This window comes from Eurytemora carolleeae, unplaced genomic scaffold, assembly GCF_000591075.1.
Source record: "Eurytemora carolleeae unplaced genomic scaffold, Eaff_2.0 scaffold376, whole genome shotgun sequence".
In the NCBI taxonomy this organism is placed as follows: Eukaryota; Metazoa; Arthropoda; class Copepoda; order Calanoida; family Temoridae; genus Eurytemora; species Eurytemora carolleeae.
The window spans coordinates 216,163-232,786 of NW_019396529.1; the positions used below are offsets into that span (position 1 = coordinate 216,163).

Below are 16,624 nucleotides of genomic sequence, written 5' to 3' on the forward strand. Positions count from 1 at the left end.
TGTAAAAATGAATCCAATCAATCTAGAGTTGTTTTACCTGGCTAAAAACATTTCCATGGTTCTACCGAGTTCTATAATCAAAATAAGAGGCAAATCGGTCCAGGGATTTAGGAGTTATGATAGGACACTAACAAACAGAGATTGTTAAATAGATATCATCAGATAAAAGGTTTTTTTTAACATTTCACTGTTCAGACAAATTAAAAATTGCTGAAAATAATAAAACTACATAATTTCGTGAACATTATTTTCATTTCTTTTATAAAACTTTGTATTTTTTTCAGTTTTGACAACACCACCATTCTTTAAGGACTGAAAAGGATATAAAATATATCGAGAGTAAAACCTTTTTTTGCCATGTTGGACAATTTACATTTGTATTTTTTATTGTGAATATTATTCATTGTACAATTATTCATACAATATTTTTTAGCACTGGATTTTGTTTTTACTCTAAATTATTTTTTTATTTTCAAATTCTGCATATTTAGATGATGGTGGTTTGGTATATTTTTATTATTTAATGAATAGTTAATGAAAATAAATAGAACCGAGGGAGAATACTAATGAAGAACAAGAGAAGAAAAAAAACAATGATTAAATGGAATTCTCATCAGAACTGAATGAAACCAATGCCTTTTGTAAAATCAAAAGTTGGATGTCAAAGGAACTGATTACTTGCCTCAAATTGTAATTTAATAATAAATCTATATATTTTCAAGTTTACACTATCTGATTGTTTAAACATAGATTAGATTTTGAAGCGAGTAAACAGTTCTTCTGTTTCAAAGGAGTATTGATCCATTAGATTTATCAAAATAAGCAAATAATTAATTTTCTTTGGAAATAAAAAGGGATTGTAAGCGTAATTTTAAATGACCCTCCATGCAAAGATGTCAATGTCCGATTGACAATGTTACCCTGAAAAGCTTTGTCTGATCAAGTATGCAATATGTGACTTGCGCATTTCTACTTCAAAAAAACAGATAGGAATTATTAGATTTCAGAATATTTTTCGAACCAGAAAAACGACACTATCTTCCACATTATTAATCAGATAAAGTTTGAAGAGTGCGGTTGTGAATCGGGCACTGCTATCTTTGCAAGGAAGGTCACTGCAAATTACGCTTACAGTCCATTTAAGTTTAATTTATCCATAGTTTAAGAAATTAACAATTTATAAAGTGTTTCTCTTAGCTTTTTTCCATCTCATTTTAGGGCCTTTTGGCAGCTTAATCACATATGTATTCACTCCTAATCTTAGGATTATCGACAACATATCTCAAGAAGATAAAACAGATTATAGAAGAAAGAATTCCTTTAAATTCTATTCTATTATTTAAAATTAAAAAGAATTCCAAAATTTTCAATTTTCTGGATTCCTTTGAATTTAATTTCATCTGGGCCTAGGAGAAAATAAAAATGTTTTTGAGGAAACAAATTAAAGAAGAAAAAGAAAAGTTGTATTGTGTTTTGAGTTACAAAGAAAATCTCATTAAACTTGTATTATACAATCAAAGCAAAGTTTAAACATGGTCAAAATATAGATTTTTATAAAGAAGTATAGTAAAGTATTTATGCAGTTGGAAGATGACAATTAAGCATTAGCAATCTTGTGTATCTGATCAATTTAACATTTTATTCAAAAACATTTTATTCAAAAACATTTTATACAAAAACATTTTGTATATATGTACATGATGTATCACACTGATGAATGTCGATTATGGATATAAATAAAATTCATATAATACACAAACTTCAAATTCTTGATTTGAATTGTGTTTAATGTCTGAATTTGGAAGTATATTGACGGTTTATTCTTGTTTTCAGAGGTCTTGAATATGGCCGATTTTGTACCAGAGGAAATAGATCTTAAAAACGTAAGTAAATAACTGTTGAGTTAAAGAAGGGGGGGGGNGTTTTCAAGTTTTCAAGTTTTCAAGTTTTCAAGTTTTCAAGTTTTCAAGTTTTCAAGTTTTCAAGTTTTCAAGTTTTCAAGTTTTCAAGTTTTCAAGTTTTCAAGTTTTCAAGTTTTCAAGTTTTCAAGTTTTCAAGTTTTCAAGTTTTCAAGTTTTCAAGTTTTCAAGTTTTCAAGTTTTCAAGTTTCCAAGTTTTCAAGTTTTCAAGTTTTCAAGTTTTCAAGTTTTCAAGTTTCTAAGTTTTCAAGTTTTCAAGTTTTCAAGTTTCTAAGTTTTCAAGTTTTCAAGTTTCCAAGTTTCCAAGATTTCAAGTTTTCAAGTTTTCAAGTTTCCAAGAGGTCTTCTCAAATTCACCACAAATCCATAATAGAGAATAAACGTAGTTTTCAATCTTGTAAATAAGTACGGTTAACAAAAATGCATTGATATGGATCGATTGAATATCAAAATGTTAACAGTGTTTTATATTATAAATATGCCTACAAATTGCGGATATTGGGGTAAATCTGGATACTAAGAATAAAACAACATTTAACCATAGAGAATAGAATATATATTAGAGAGGAATTTACAAGAAAAAAGTGTAAAACGGCCATTTTGTTGTACTGTTTCCATACTGCAGGTGTACTTCACATATTTATGCTATATAACCTTTTGGGCCCTGGAATATCATTTTAAAGAAAACCAAATTATGAAATAGGCTGGTTTCATAATTTACCAATGATCATTTCGTATAGACTCTATGCCTTCCACTTCACAAACGATGATTTTCCGTTATAACTATAAATCAAATTATGTTTTTTATTCACCTAATTCATTATAAAGTTTATTTAACAGTTTAAAAAATTCGAAATTGAAATGAATAGTCTAGGGAACATACTGTATTAATGTACTCTACTGCATATAATTTGTAAACATTAACATGATTTGTACACTTTGAACTCCCTTTCAGGCTGAAAGGGACTGAAAAAATTTAGACCGAGAGATTTTTTAAATTCCCCGCTAATATATATTCTATTCTCTATGCATTTAAACTTCTGAAATAAATATCCGTTTGGTTACAAAACTTTGTTGTTTTACTACGAAATTACGGATTTTAAGCATTTACTGTATTAAACACGTGTCTCACTTTTCGAGTTGTTTTATTTGCCGGCAATCCCGGAGAAAACGTTGGGTTTGGACAGCAGAGAATAATTTGGTCAAAGACGACATTACAATGGGGTAAGGTTTGGAGCTTATGGTTTACAATAATACAATTGTAAGGATTAAGAAAATTAGATTTAAAATAAAGTTTGTAGCTTGTATTTTCAATTTGGATTTAGATACTTTACAGCGAACTGGAACTCTGTCTTTGGCACGATTTAAAATTTGGTAGCAATCCGACATTTTTCAACTGATATGTTTCTAAAAAATATCAGAACTTTTTTTTTAATAGTCGCAGCTGAAGATAAATAAATCCTAAGCCATATATTTCATAACAATGAGAATTCAACTATTTTCTGGTTTTCGTTGTATCTTCGGGCTTTATTAGACTGAATTCAGTTAAATATTGATCTGATATTAATTTTCTGCTCCAATTTATAGAACTCATCACTGTATCTAAATTTCTCAAACTAAGAGATGGAGACAAATAATGTAATTCAAGACATTTCATTCAAAAATTCCTGATGAAAAAACAAGTTTTATTTCTTGCAGTATCACGTTTATTAAAGAACTGCCAAAGGTAGAATTTAAGTATACTAGCCTTAGAGGGCGCTTCGCGCCCATCTTCTAAATTAATTGTGAACATGTTCTCTTTGTGTACATCGTAAAACAAAACAAAAATATTTCGCGGATTTTCACAAAAAATTGCGTGGATTTTCAAAATTTTCAAAAATTTAATAAAGATCGAATTTTAATGGAGACAAATATTTGAAATTTTGATCATTCATAAACCTTCCCTGTGGTCACGTGATGTCCCACAAAAAATTTGGGCCCGATCGGTTCAGCCGTTTTGACGTTTATTGGATACAAACAAACAAACAGATAGACAAGCCAAATTTATATATAGATTAAGATATGTGTATTTGTTAGAAGAGATTTATCGATTTTTATCTATATAAAATAATTATTGATGATTACGAGGAAATTAGAATTATTGGTAAATTGGTAAAATTATTATATTTACAATATTATATTATTATTATTGTTGATAATTACGGAGTTTGATTAAACATCCCCCTTTATAAGGTTAATATTCGATTTAAAATAATACTATAAGAAGTAGCCTGCGCTGCCCGTTTCCATCATAATTTTTGTGTGGCTGTCTTAATAGCTTGATTTGTTAATCCAACCCTTATATTTATTAATTTTTATTCATTTTATGTATTATTCTAAAAAAGGAACCACGCAAATTTGTTAAGGTTCTAACATTTCAAAACTATTATTCTGTAAAAGTTTGCTTTTGTGGAACTATGCGAAAGTTACCCCAAGAAAAAATGGAAAAACGAGCAAAAAAAAACATTATTTGTTCGTTTTCTTTTGCATTGTAATTGAAATACATGCTTTTTAGAATATATAGTTTACTTCTATGAATTTTCCTATTTCCTCACTTTAAAATAACCAGTTTTCAAATGAATTTAATTCCGAGTGAAACAACTGAAAACTACGTAAAATTATGAGAATAAAAAAAAAAATTTATCTAAAATCTTTTATTGACAAAAAAGTATCAAACTATAATTTATTTTTGATATTTTATAAAATATTTAGAACTGTGGGGAAAATAAAATTTAAGTTTAATTTCTAAAAAAATCTCAAATAAATTCTAAAGGGAGATGTGACATGTTAGCAGAGCTAAGAATGCAGTATTATAGATATGATACAAATCAGATGCTTTTACGATGTATAAATTTTAAATAAGAGCGTAAATACGTCTCATTGGTCTCTAAAACACTGTATTCTAATCTCAATTACCACGTCTCTATAAGCCAGCCACTCCCTTTAAAGGTTTCGAGCAGAAATATCGTCAACTATCTTGAAATAAACAGTCGGAAAATATCGTCAACTATCTTGAAATAAACAGTCGGAAAATATCGTCAACTATCTTGAAATAAACAGTCGGAAAAGAAAGAGTTATTTAATTTAATTTCTCTTTTAAAATGTCTAGCGGGGTAAATGTCAGGGAGTAAGGAATAAAAGGGAGATACAACTGACGCGGTTCGCCCTACCATATGATTATACATGCTTTGCAGAAGGTACTCCATTTGTATAAGAAATATTCAGAATAGGTTATTGTATACGCGGTAATTGTACATCCAAATATTTCTTATACAAATGAAGTACCGTCTGCAAAGCATGCATAATCATATGGTAGGGCGAACCGCGTCAGTTATATCTCCCTTTTATTCCTTACTCCCTGGTAAATGTCCAGATGTTTGTGATATTTAAAGATAATGGATGGGATGAGTCAGGATAAACTTGATGTTTGTGATATTTAAAGATAATGGATGGGATGAGTCAGGATAAACTGGATGAGTTCAAGGAGATATTTTCATTCTTCGACAGGTACAGGGTGTCCCACGAAACATAACAGAAGCAAGACGATTTGAAAGTCGTCTTCTATCTTTCAATTTGTTTGAGATTTTCAGTCGGCAACCTTATGTGAAATAAGGTTGCCGACTGAATGTGTATAAGTCTTTTAAAGGGAGTGACCGGCTTTGTAAGGTACAGGGTGTCCCAAAAAGCATGGAAATTCAGTGACAAATTAGATATCGTCTTTTCAAAAAATTCTTTGAATTCTTTACAGTCTTTTACCCTTTTCATAAAATAAACTCTAGCAGACATAATAATATTATGGCTTTGTAATTTGGTATTACAATGTTAATTCATAGAAAAGACGATATACAATTCGTCACTGAATTACCATGTTTTCTGGGACACCCTGTAGTTGACCTAAGTATTGACCTGAGTGTTGTGGAAAACTTCTTTCGGATTCATTTGAGACATATTAAACTTTGTAAAGATCTGTAAATCTTGAGTTTGAGCGTAAATTCGACGTTCAAAACTCCTACTTTGGGGGTGGATACGTTTTCAGAATTAGTTTTTTTAATTATTAAATAACGACGACGAAAAATAAAGTAAAAAATATACAGTAATCTAATTAGATGGTTAGGAACATATTTCTCAAAAGTAGGAGTTTTGAACGTCGAATTTGCTCTCAAACTCAGGATTTACAGATCTTTAAAAAAGTGTAATATGTCTCAAATGAATCAGAAAGAAGTTTTCCACAACACTGCATACTCACTCCCACCACAAAGTTCTCGTATTCCTCGGATTTTTAAAATGTGGTCTGCCTTTTTTGTGCTTTCAATATTACCGTAGATATTAAGGATTTTGTACAGAATTCAATTGTATTAAAATCAAAAACAATAAAAATTGTCAAAATCTGAATAAAATTTTTAATATCTCGATCCAATAATGTTGAAAGCACAAGAAAGGCAGACCATATTTTGGAAATTCCAAGAATATCATTACTTTAAAATTTTACTTTTTAAATTTTGTTTACGAATGTAAATTATTTAAAATATCCCAAGAATACCATCAAGTCGCCTTCTCCTGTCATGCTTCTTGAGAAACAATATCATCCCTTTAGAGATCCAAAAATAGGAAAGTTCTGCATCATACTTTAAAATCGTCCTGACTTTAAAGTGCATGAATTGCCTCGGCTTTAGGTCTTACCAACTCACTTTATTGTAGCTCTGGACAAATTCTAGATTTACAACTTGATTGTTTCTTCTAGTTTCAAAAGGAGCGTGCAAAGTTTGATTAACAGGATAAAACCTTTATTTGTAAATGGATGAATATTCGGACACGACTCGAGATATAGAGATTTTTCATCTCGTGTAATTTGAAATGACCCTCCATTAAAAAAGCAAACGAAAAACGGAGCATACCCGATTCACTACGGTACCCTTGAAACCTTAATCTTGATTTTAATTTCTAGCTTGAAATTGGTTAATTCTGATAATTTTTTCATTGTTTCTGAAGCCAGTCACTTTTGTAGACGAACCATCAATAATATCTAATTGATACTTAAACAGACAAAGCTTTAAAGCGTATCGTTATGAATGTGATAGGTCATGCTATTCCAGCTAAAGGCCACTTGAAATTCAGTGGAGGGTCACTTGAAATTCAGTGGAGGGTCACTTGAAATTCAGGGAAGGGTCACTTGAAATTCAGTGGAGGGTCACTTGAAATTCAGTGGAGGGTCACTTGAAATTTCGTTTGCAGACAAGGAACTAGTTTGAAGCTTTTACAAGAAAGAGGAGTGAGTAAATGTCCAGACTTGTGTTCAACTAAAAATAGAAAATATAACCATAGCTATTAAAGGCCGAATTTGAAAAATTTGAGCTGCGTCTCAATTTTGAGCCGGTGCTCAATTGGAACCAGTTTGTAGTGGTTCAGTGACGCGGGTTAACTCTTTAAACTCGGACTCAGTTTAATACAAATATCTTTAGAGATGGGGGTGGTGATATAACTTCAGCAGAACTTGGACAGGAAACAATACTATTTAAAATTAATTAACAATATTATTAACAAAAGATTATTCCTTTTTGAGACCATTTTTTAGATTACTTTTACTTTAAATTCTACTAATATTTTAGATATTCAGAGATAACAGTACACACAAATTAGCAAATAAGAATAACAGAATAAATATATAATGATCAAAAACAAGTTAAAAAATCATTAAAATAGAAAAATAATCAGTTAAGCTAAGAATTAAATGATTAAATATGCATTTTAATCAAACAGTCTTGTGATTGCAAAATATCAAATCTCTAAACAACCTAAATCAATTTGGCAAAAAAAATCAAATACATCAAAGCAAACAAAAGTTCAAACAGCTTTTAAAAAAAAAATGTTTTGGATGCAGGTGATGAGAACGTTTGGATGGAACCCTACAGAGCTAGAGGTTCAGGTAATTCAAGAATCCTTCACAACTTTTAGAACTCAAGAATCCTACACAACTTTTAGAATTCAAGAATCCTACACAACTTTTAGATATCAAGAATCCTCCACAACTTTTAGAATTCAAGAATCCTAAACAACTTTTAGAATTCAAGAATCCTACACAACTTTTAGAATTCAAGAATCCTACACAACTTTTAGAATTCAAGAATCCTACACAACTTTTAGAATTCAAGAATCCTACACAACTTTTAGAATTCAAGAATCCTACACAACTTTTAGAATTCAAGAATCCTACACAACTTTTAGAATTCAAGAATCCTACATAACTTTTAAATATCAAGAATCCTACATATCTTTTAGAATTCAAGAATCCTACAAAACTTGTAGAATTCAATAATCCTACACAACTTTTAGAATTTAAGAATCCTACGCAACTTTTAAAATTAAAATTTTAGAAATTGAGAATCCTACAAAACTTTTAAAGCTTGGGACTCAGACACAACTTTTGGAGCTTTAATCAAATTTTCTCTGTTGGTTTTTTGTGTTTCCTGAAAGAAAATATCGAATTTTTAATTCATATTTCCTTAAACTCTGAAGGAATATCACGATATTTTTAGTGTAGAAGCTGAATATTTAGGGAAGTTAGCATGTTTTTTGTTTGCTTTTTGTTTAGGGGGGGGGGGGCTTATTATTTTGGTTTACGAGCTGAATATTTCATTTAAGAAGAGGATTTTTTTAAGCGCTGATTATTTTCGTTTTGGAGTTGATTATTTTGGTTTAGGACCTGATTATTTTCGTTTTGGATCTGATTATTTTGGTTTAGGAGCTTATTATTTTGGTTAAGAAGCTTATTAATTTGATTGAGTAGCTTATTAATTTCATTTAGGAGCTTATTACTTTGATTTAGGAGCGAATTTTTTTAATTAGGAGCTGATCTTTTTAATTAGGAGCTGGTTTTTTAATTAGTTGTTGATTTTGTCTGTTTAGGAGCTGATAAGTGAGGTGGATCAGGATGGAAACGGAGTAATCAGCTTTAATGAATTTCTCTGGCTGATGACAAGGTAATTTTGTCAAGTGCAGTCTACCTATAGTACATGTCAACTTGTCTACCTTTATACCTGTCTACTTGTCTAGTGGTCTACCTTTCTACATATTTACCTGTCTACTTGTCTAGTGGTCTACCTTTCTACATGTTTACCTGTCTACTTTTCTACCTTTATACCTGTCTTCTTGTCTAGTGGTCTACCTTTCTACATGTTTACCTGTCTACTTGTCTACCTTTATACCTGTCTGCTTGTCTGTCTACCTGTCTACCTGTCTTCCTGTCTTCCTGTCTACCTGTCTACCTGTCTACTTTTCTTTCAGTCTACCTGTCTACCTGTCTACCTGTCTACCTGTTTAACTGACTNCTATCTATCTATCTATCTATCTATCTATCTATCTATCTATCTATCTATCTATCTATCTATCTATCTATCTATCTATCTATCTATCTATCTATCTATCTATCTATCTATCTATCTATCTATCTATCTATCTATCTATCTATCTATCTATCTATCTATCTATCTATCTATCTATCTATCTATCTATCTCCAGAGAGGTTCATGATGCTGATGTTGAAGAGGAGATACGTGAAGCGTTCAGAGTCTTCGACAAGGAACTCATTCAACTCCAAAATATAAACAATACGTTTATTCTAAAGGCTGGTAGTTGATACAGGAATTAATTAGGCGGGGAATTCAGAAAAAGAATTATTTCAAAAGAAAAACATGGGAAATACTAGTAAGCTTAAAACAGCCTCGATCCATACATATGTGTTTCAAATACAAATTTTTACTGAATTAATTTTACAGGGTGACCCATGACAATTGGTCAGAAGTTTTCAATGTCTTCTTTCATAATTTGATAACATAGAGAAGAATAAAAACATCACATGACAGTCATATTATGATAAAATTGATTTCAAAGAAAAACATTGAGTTAAAGATATTTGACGAAATAAACTGTTATAAGTCTTTATAATATCTAATAAAGTAATATGGAAAAATACATTCAAAACTATTTAACCACTGTCATGTATCATTATAATAATGATAATATTCAATTTCCTAAATTACTTCTTTCTTTTTTAAATAATACAATAAGACATATCTTATGTTATTATTTAAAGTAAAGGTGCAATCATTTTAATTATAAAAACAAAAAAAGATTTTTCTTTCGTCATATTTTCAGGTGGGAACATATATGTTCAAATGTTCCCCCTGAGTCTACCTTTCATTTATTAATTTAATGTTTAAATTACTAAAATATTTAATTTGAACGAATATTATGAAGGAAGGAAACGGTTTCATTACCGTTGCAGGTAAATGTTTATATTCATTTTTTCTAAATTCTTTAAATGTTAATTAATAAATGATTATCTTTAAGACAATATTTGATCAGAGAGACCTTGCAGAAAATCATTAACGCTCCCTTAATTGAATAATTAATTAATTAAGACTTAACGGCTGTAATGGAGAATTTGGGGGAAAAGTTGACAAAAGAGGAAACTATGGTAATTATCTTCATAATTAAAAATAAGAATAGTATATGTAGATAATTTAGTAATACATTTTACCGCATTTTGACCAACAATACCTAATAAGTAAAATAGCCACTCGTTCCCCGTTCTGTGAATTTTTTGTGAAAAAATTCGCTCATTTTCATTTCAAAAGACGATAAAATTGTAAAGTTTCGTGAAATTAAAAACTTTACTTAACCCCGGTTTTCCTTGACCAATTTTGCTGCTTTCTGGATGTTTTTCAGATAGATTTAATCTTGGGAACCCTTGGTAAAGTAATATTCCCTTAACTTCCCTGTAAACAATAACAAATATAACGCCTTTTTTCTAGTTAAACAACGCTATCTTATTCTTCTTTATTGTAGAAATCATAGGTTGAAAATCTGTTTATCGAAACCTCTGGTAAACATTCCCTATTAGACAACCTTTAATTGAAATCCCTTTAAGAAACTGTTTTCTTAAATTGTACTTTAAGGACACTTTTGGTTGACATTCTCTTCTAGGAGTTGATAAACGAGGCGGATCTGGACGGGGATGGACATGTAAACTACGACGAGTTTGTTGCCATGCTCTTTAAGGTACCAGGAGAAATTTAAAATAATCTACTGAAAACATACCAAATATAATTACAAGAAGAATAAAAAATAGTTGTTTTAAACAAAGGTAAGACTACTGAAAAAAATAAAGGTACAGAGACAATAAAACAAAAAACCTTCTGAACCAATGAAGGTACAGGTAGTATAATACAAGTTACTGAAAACAATGAAGGTACAGGTAGAATAACACAAGTAACTGAAAACAATGAAGGTACAGGTAGTATAATACAAGTTACTGAAAACAATGAAGGTACAGGTAAAATAACACAAGTTACTGAAAACAATGAAGGTACAGGTAGAATAATACAAGTTGCTGAAAACAATAAAGGTACAGGTAGAATAATACAAGTTACTGAAAACAATGAAGGTACAGGTAGAATAATACCAGTTACTGAAAACAATGAAGTTACAGGTAGAATAATACAAGTTACTGAAAACAATGAAGGTACAGGTAGAATAATACAAGTTACTGGAAACAATGAAGGTACAGTTAGAATAATACAAGTTACTGAAAACACTGAAGGTATAGGTAGAATAATACAAGGTACTGAAAACAATGAAGGTACAAGTAGAATAATATAAGTTACTGAAAACAATGAAGGTACAGTTAGAATAATACAAGTTACTGAAAACACTGAAGTTATAGGTAGAATAATACAAGTTACTGAAAACAATGAAGGTACAGGTAGAATAATACAAGTTACTGGAAACAATGAAGGTACAGGTAGAATAATACAAGTAACTGAAAACACTGAAGGTATAGGTAGAATAATACAAGTTACTGAAAACACTGAAGGTATAGGTAGAATAAAACAAGTTACTAAAAACAATGAAGGTGTAGTTAGAATAAAAATAAAGTTAGATTCTATTTACAACTGGAATATTATGAAGAATGGACTTTTTGTGGGTGACTTCTAAATTATTCCCAAATTTTCAATTGCTCTTTCAATTTTTAAATAAAAAGTTTTCTGAAGTTTCAAATTTAGTTTGTTATTTAAATTTCTGGTTTCTTTGATGTTCTATTCCTGCTGCAGTCCTTTCATCATAAATATACAGGGTGTCGTTTCGTCATGAATATACAGGGTGACCTTTCATCATAAATATACAGGGTGTCCTTGCTTCATAAATTTACATGGTGTCCTTTCATCATAAATATACAGGATGTCCTTTCATTGTAAATAAACAGGGTTCCTTTCATCATAAATATACAGGGTGTCCTTTAATCATAAATATACAGGGTGTCCTTTTATCATAAATACGCAGGGCGTCCTTTCATAATAAATATACAGGGTGTCCTTTCATCATAAAAATACAGGGTGTCCTTGCATGATGAATACACAAAGTGTCCTTTCATCATAAATATACAGGGTGTCCTTTCATCATAAATTTACTGGGTGTCCTTTCATCATAAATATACAGGGTGTTCTTTCATCATAAGTATACAGGGTGTCCTTTCATCATAAATATACAGGGTGTCCTTTCATTGTAAATATACAGGGCGTCCTTTCATCATAAATATTCAGGGTGTCTTTTCATCATAAATATACAGGGCGTCCTTTCTTGTAAATATATAGGGTGACCTTTCATATTGAATATACAGGGCGTCCTTTCATCATAAATATTCAGGGTGTCCATTCATAGTAAATATATAGGGTGTCCTTTCGTCATAGATATACATGAGTCCTTTCATCATGAATATACTGGGTGACCTTTCATCATAAATATACAGGGTGTCCTTTCGTCATAGATATACATGAGTCCTTTCATCATGAATATACTGGGTTTCCTTTCATCATAAATATGCAGTGTGTCCTTTCATCATGAATATACAGGGTGTCTTTACATCAAGAATATACTGGGTGTCCTTTCATCATAAATATACAGGCTGTCATTTCATCATAAATATACAGGGTGGTCTTTCATCATAAATATACAGGGTGTCCTTTCATCATAAATATACAGGGCGTCCTTTCATCATAAATATGCAAGGTGTTCTTTCATAAATATACAGGGTGTCCTTTCATCATAAACATACAGGGTGTCCTTTCATCATAGATATACAGAGTGTCCTTTCATCATGAATATACTGGGTTTCCTTTCATCATAAATATGCAGTGTGTCCTTTCATCATGAATATACTGGGTGTCCTTTCATCATAAATATACAGGGTGTCCTTTCATCATAAATATACAGGGTGTCCTTTCATCATAATTATACAGGGTGTCCTTTCATCATAAATATACAGGGTATCCTTTCATCATAAATATACAGGGTGTCCTTTCAGCATGAATATACAGGGTGTCCTTTCATCATAAGTAAACAGGGTGTCCTTTCAGCATGAATATACAGGGTGTTCTTTCATCATAAATAAACAGGGTGTCCTTTCATAATAAATATACACGGTGTCCTTTTATCATAAGTATACAGGGTGTCCTTTCTTCGTAATATACAGATACACAAATATACAGGGTTCTATGATGAAAGGGTATCCTGTATATTCATTATGAAAGGACACCCTGTATATTTATGATGAAAGGATACCCTGTATATTTATGAAGAGAGGATACCCTGTATATTTATGATGAAAGGACACACTGTATCACGTGACCAGAACTTCCACAAATGGCAAATCAGTATACTGGTCACGTGAAATAAAGCCCCTGGAATGCGCTAAGCTTGGTTCTAATTTGTATACTTAAATTTTTTATCGTGAAAACTTAATTTCCAGCCAAATTATTATTAGAACCCAAGTTTCCTCATTTGCTTCTAGGATAAGTTAGTCAGCACGTTTAAAGAAAGAACCTAGCTTACTGGCACGCTATATAGATAAGTTAGCCATCACGTTTAAAGAAAGAACCTAGCTTACTGGCGTGCTATAAAGATACGTTAGTCATCACGTTTTAAGTAAGAACCCAACTTACTGGCGTGCTATAAAGATAAGTTAGTCAGCACGTTTAAAGAAAGAACCTAGCTTACTGACGTGCTATAAAGATAAGTTAGTCAGCACGTTTAAAGAAAGAACCTAGCTTACTGGCGTGCTATAAAGATAAGTTAGTCATCACGTTTTAAGTAAGAACCCAACTTACTGGCGTGCTATAAAGATAAGTTAGTCAGCACGTTTAAAGAAAGAACCTAGCTTACTGACGTGCTATAAAGATAAGTTAGTCAGCACGTTTAAAGAAAGAACCTAGCTTACTGGCGTGCTATAAAGATAAGTTAGTCAGCGCGTTTAAAGAGAGAACCTAGCTTACTGGCGTGCTATAAAGATACGTTGGTCAGCACGTTTTAAGAAAGAACCCAGCTTACTGGCGTGCTATAAAGATAAGTTAGTCAGCACGTTTTTAGAAATATCCTAGCTTTCTGGCGTGCTATAAAGATTAGTTATTTAGCACGTTTTAAGTAAGAACCTAGCTTACAGGCGTTCTATAAAGACAAGTTATTCACACATTTTAAGTAAGAACCTAGCTTACTGGCGTGCTATAAAGATAAGTTAGTCAGCACGTTTAAGGTAACAACCTAGCTTACTGGCGTGCTGTAAAGATAAGTTATTGACACGTTTTAAGTAAGAATCTTTAAGCTTAATGGCTTGCTGTAAAGATTAGTTAGTCAGCACGTTTAAGGTAAAAACCTAGCTATTTGATGTGCTATTTGGCTATGTAGATCAGCTTCCTGATTTAAAAGTTGTAATTTTAGAAACCCCGGCAACATTTTTAATGTTTTTATTGATCTTTGATAGAAAAATAAAGATTTTAAAAACATTCAAAAAATTCTGGACACCCTTCTTTAATTCATTTTAAGATTTTATGTGAATAATTAAATGTAAGTTTTTAATTACCATGCTTAAAATTGCTTAATTGATAAATTTAGATTTGTTAAAGTATACAAGTTGTGTTACATCATGTTTTGTTTAGAGACCAACTCCTGCTGCACCTGTACAAAAGGAGAAGAGAAACAAAGTCGGAGGGATTGTGTTTGTTTAAAGAGAAAATCGGAGGCGTCATTTTTGTCAAATTTTGGATATCGAAGGCGCCATCTTTGTTTTAAAGAGAATGTATGATGGAAAAAGTGTTATCGAACATACTAATAAAGACCATCGGAGGCATCAATCACCCTTTGAAAAATTAGACAATCGGGGGCACATGTTCGTAATTTGTCATGGTAATTTGGTTTCTCTTCAATGTACTAAATCGGAGGGAACAGTTTTTTCTAAAACATATCGAAGAAATTGTAACAATGTTTCAAAGATTATAATGTTTAAAAATTAATCAGTGGAATTAAATTACAAAATAGTGTAACACCAGGGTACTATTATTATCAGTAAAATGTAAACAATAATCAAGATTAGGTGGATCAATGTAAACAATAATCAAGATTAGGTGGATCAATGTAATTTCATTTTCTTCTTTTAACCCCTTCAAGCGATGTAATAAAACCTTTATTTTTTAAGTTTGCTAAAAAAATTTTAAAACAAAATATATGTTTATGATAAAACTATTAAATAAAATTATAATGTTTTTCAAAACCTTCATGCTTCTTGCAGGCCGATCAACTCTGTGAAAATGAGCTCTCATAGGAAAAAGTTGGAAGGTGAAGGAAATGAAAAGTGCACACTAGCCACTAACTATAACTTGATAATCCCTATATCTCTGCAACCTTATGCAACACTTCTGATGGTCCAAGTGTGAAATATCAAAGTTTTACGCCGTAAGGTGACAAAGATATAAGGGTTAAAAAATTAAAATTTTTGGAAAGTGATCAGTTCCTATATACTATTATAACTATTTGTATTTCTGAAAAATCATTAATTTGAAAACTTGTATTTTTTCTTATTTTGAAGCAAATTTGATATTTCTTAATAAATGTCATATCAAATGTATTATGTATGTTTGATTCCTAATGTTTTAGATAAACATAATCAAAATGATTATAAATATAACATGCAGGGAAGGGATACCTAATCAAAATAGTATTATATTGATCATAATTCTAATGATTTCTGGGACTAGAGGCAGAATTTAAAGATTTTAAACTGCATCGCTGATCCGACAAAACCTGTTTTAATTGAGCGCCGGCTGTAATCTCGAAACACAATTTCAAGTGGAACCAACCATGTTTGAACTGCTTCTCATATTTGAGCCGCCGCTCAAATTAATTAATAATTTGAGAGAAGGTGCTGAACCACATAAACATATATCTAGAGATGAGTGCGGTTTGTTTTCGTTTTCATTTCTTTCATTTCTTTCATTTCTTTCATTTCTTTCATTTCTTTCATTTCTTTCATTTCTTTCATTTCTTTCATTTCTTTCATTTCTTTCATTATAGAGGACGTGAGTCAGACTCTAATGAAAACGCATAAATAACTTCCAGTGTATATATTTCTTATAACTTATTACTAGAGGGTTCAGAATAATAGTTTATATCGAGATCACACGTGTAGATGTTTATCAGTACTGTGCTCCGTATCCGTTCTATCTCATTCTGTTGAATCTTGTGGAACTTGTTTAACGCGGCCAGGCATCGTCTTCCACATTATATTATTAAACTATAGTTTTTTCGAAATCTTTTTGAATAAATCTAATTATTCTGCCATT

General features: G+C 30.9%; 1 protein-coding gene across 1 annotated transcript; it reads left to right on the forward strand.

Moving 5' to 3' along the window:
• Positions 1-1,837: 1,837 nt before the first annotated feature.
• LOC111704919 (neo-calmodulin) lies at positions 1,838-16,312 on the forward strand. The gene is made up of 10 exons (XM_023477306.1): positions 1,838-1,883; positions 5,401-5,465; positions 7,418-7,457; positions 7,837-7,881; positions 8,862-8,935; positions 9,474-9,534; positions 10,212-10,239; positions 10,376-10,431; positions 10,941-11,015; positions 14,945-16,312. Exons 1-10 carry the CDS (start codon positions 1,845-1,847, stop codon positions 15,011-15,013), a joined length of 552 nt encoding a protein of 183 aa, XP_023333074.1. The 5' UTR covers positions 1,838-1,844; the 3' UTR covers positions 15,014-16,312.
• The last annotated feature ends 312 nt before the right edge of the window (positions 16,313-16,624 follow it).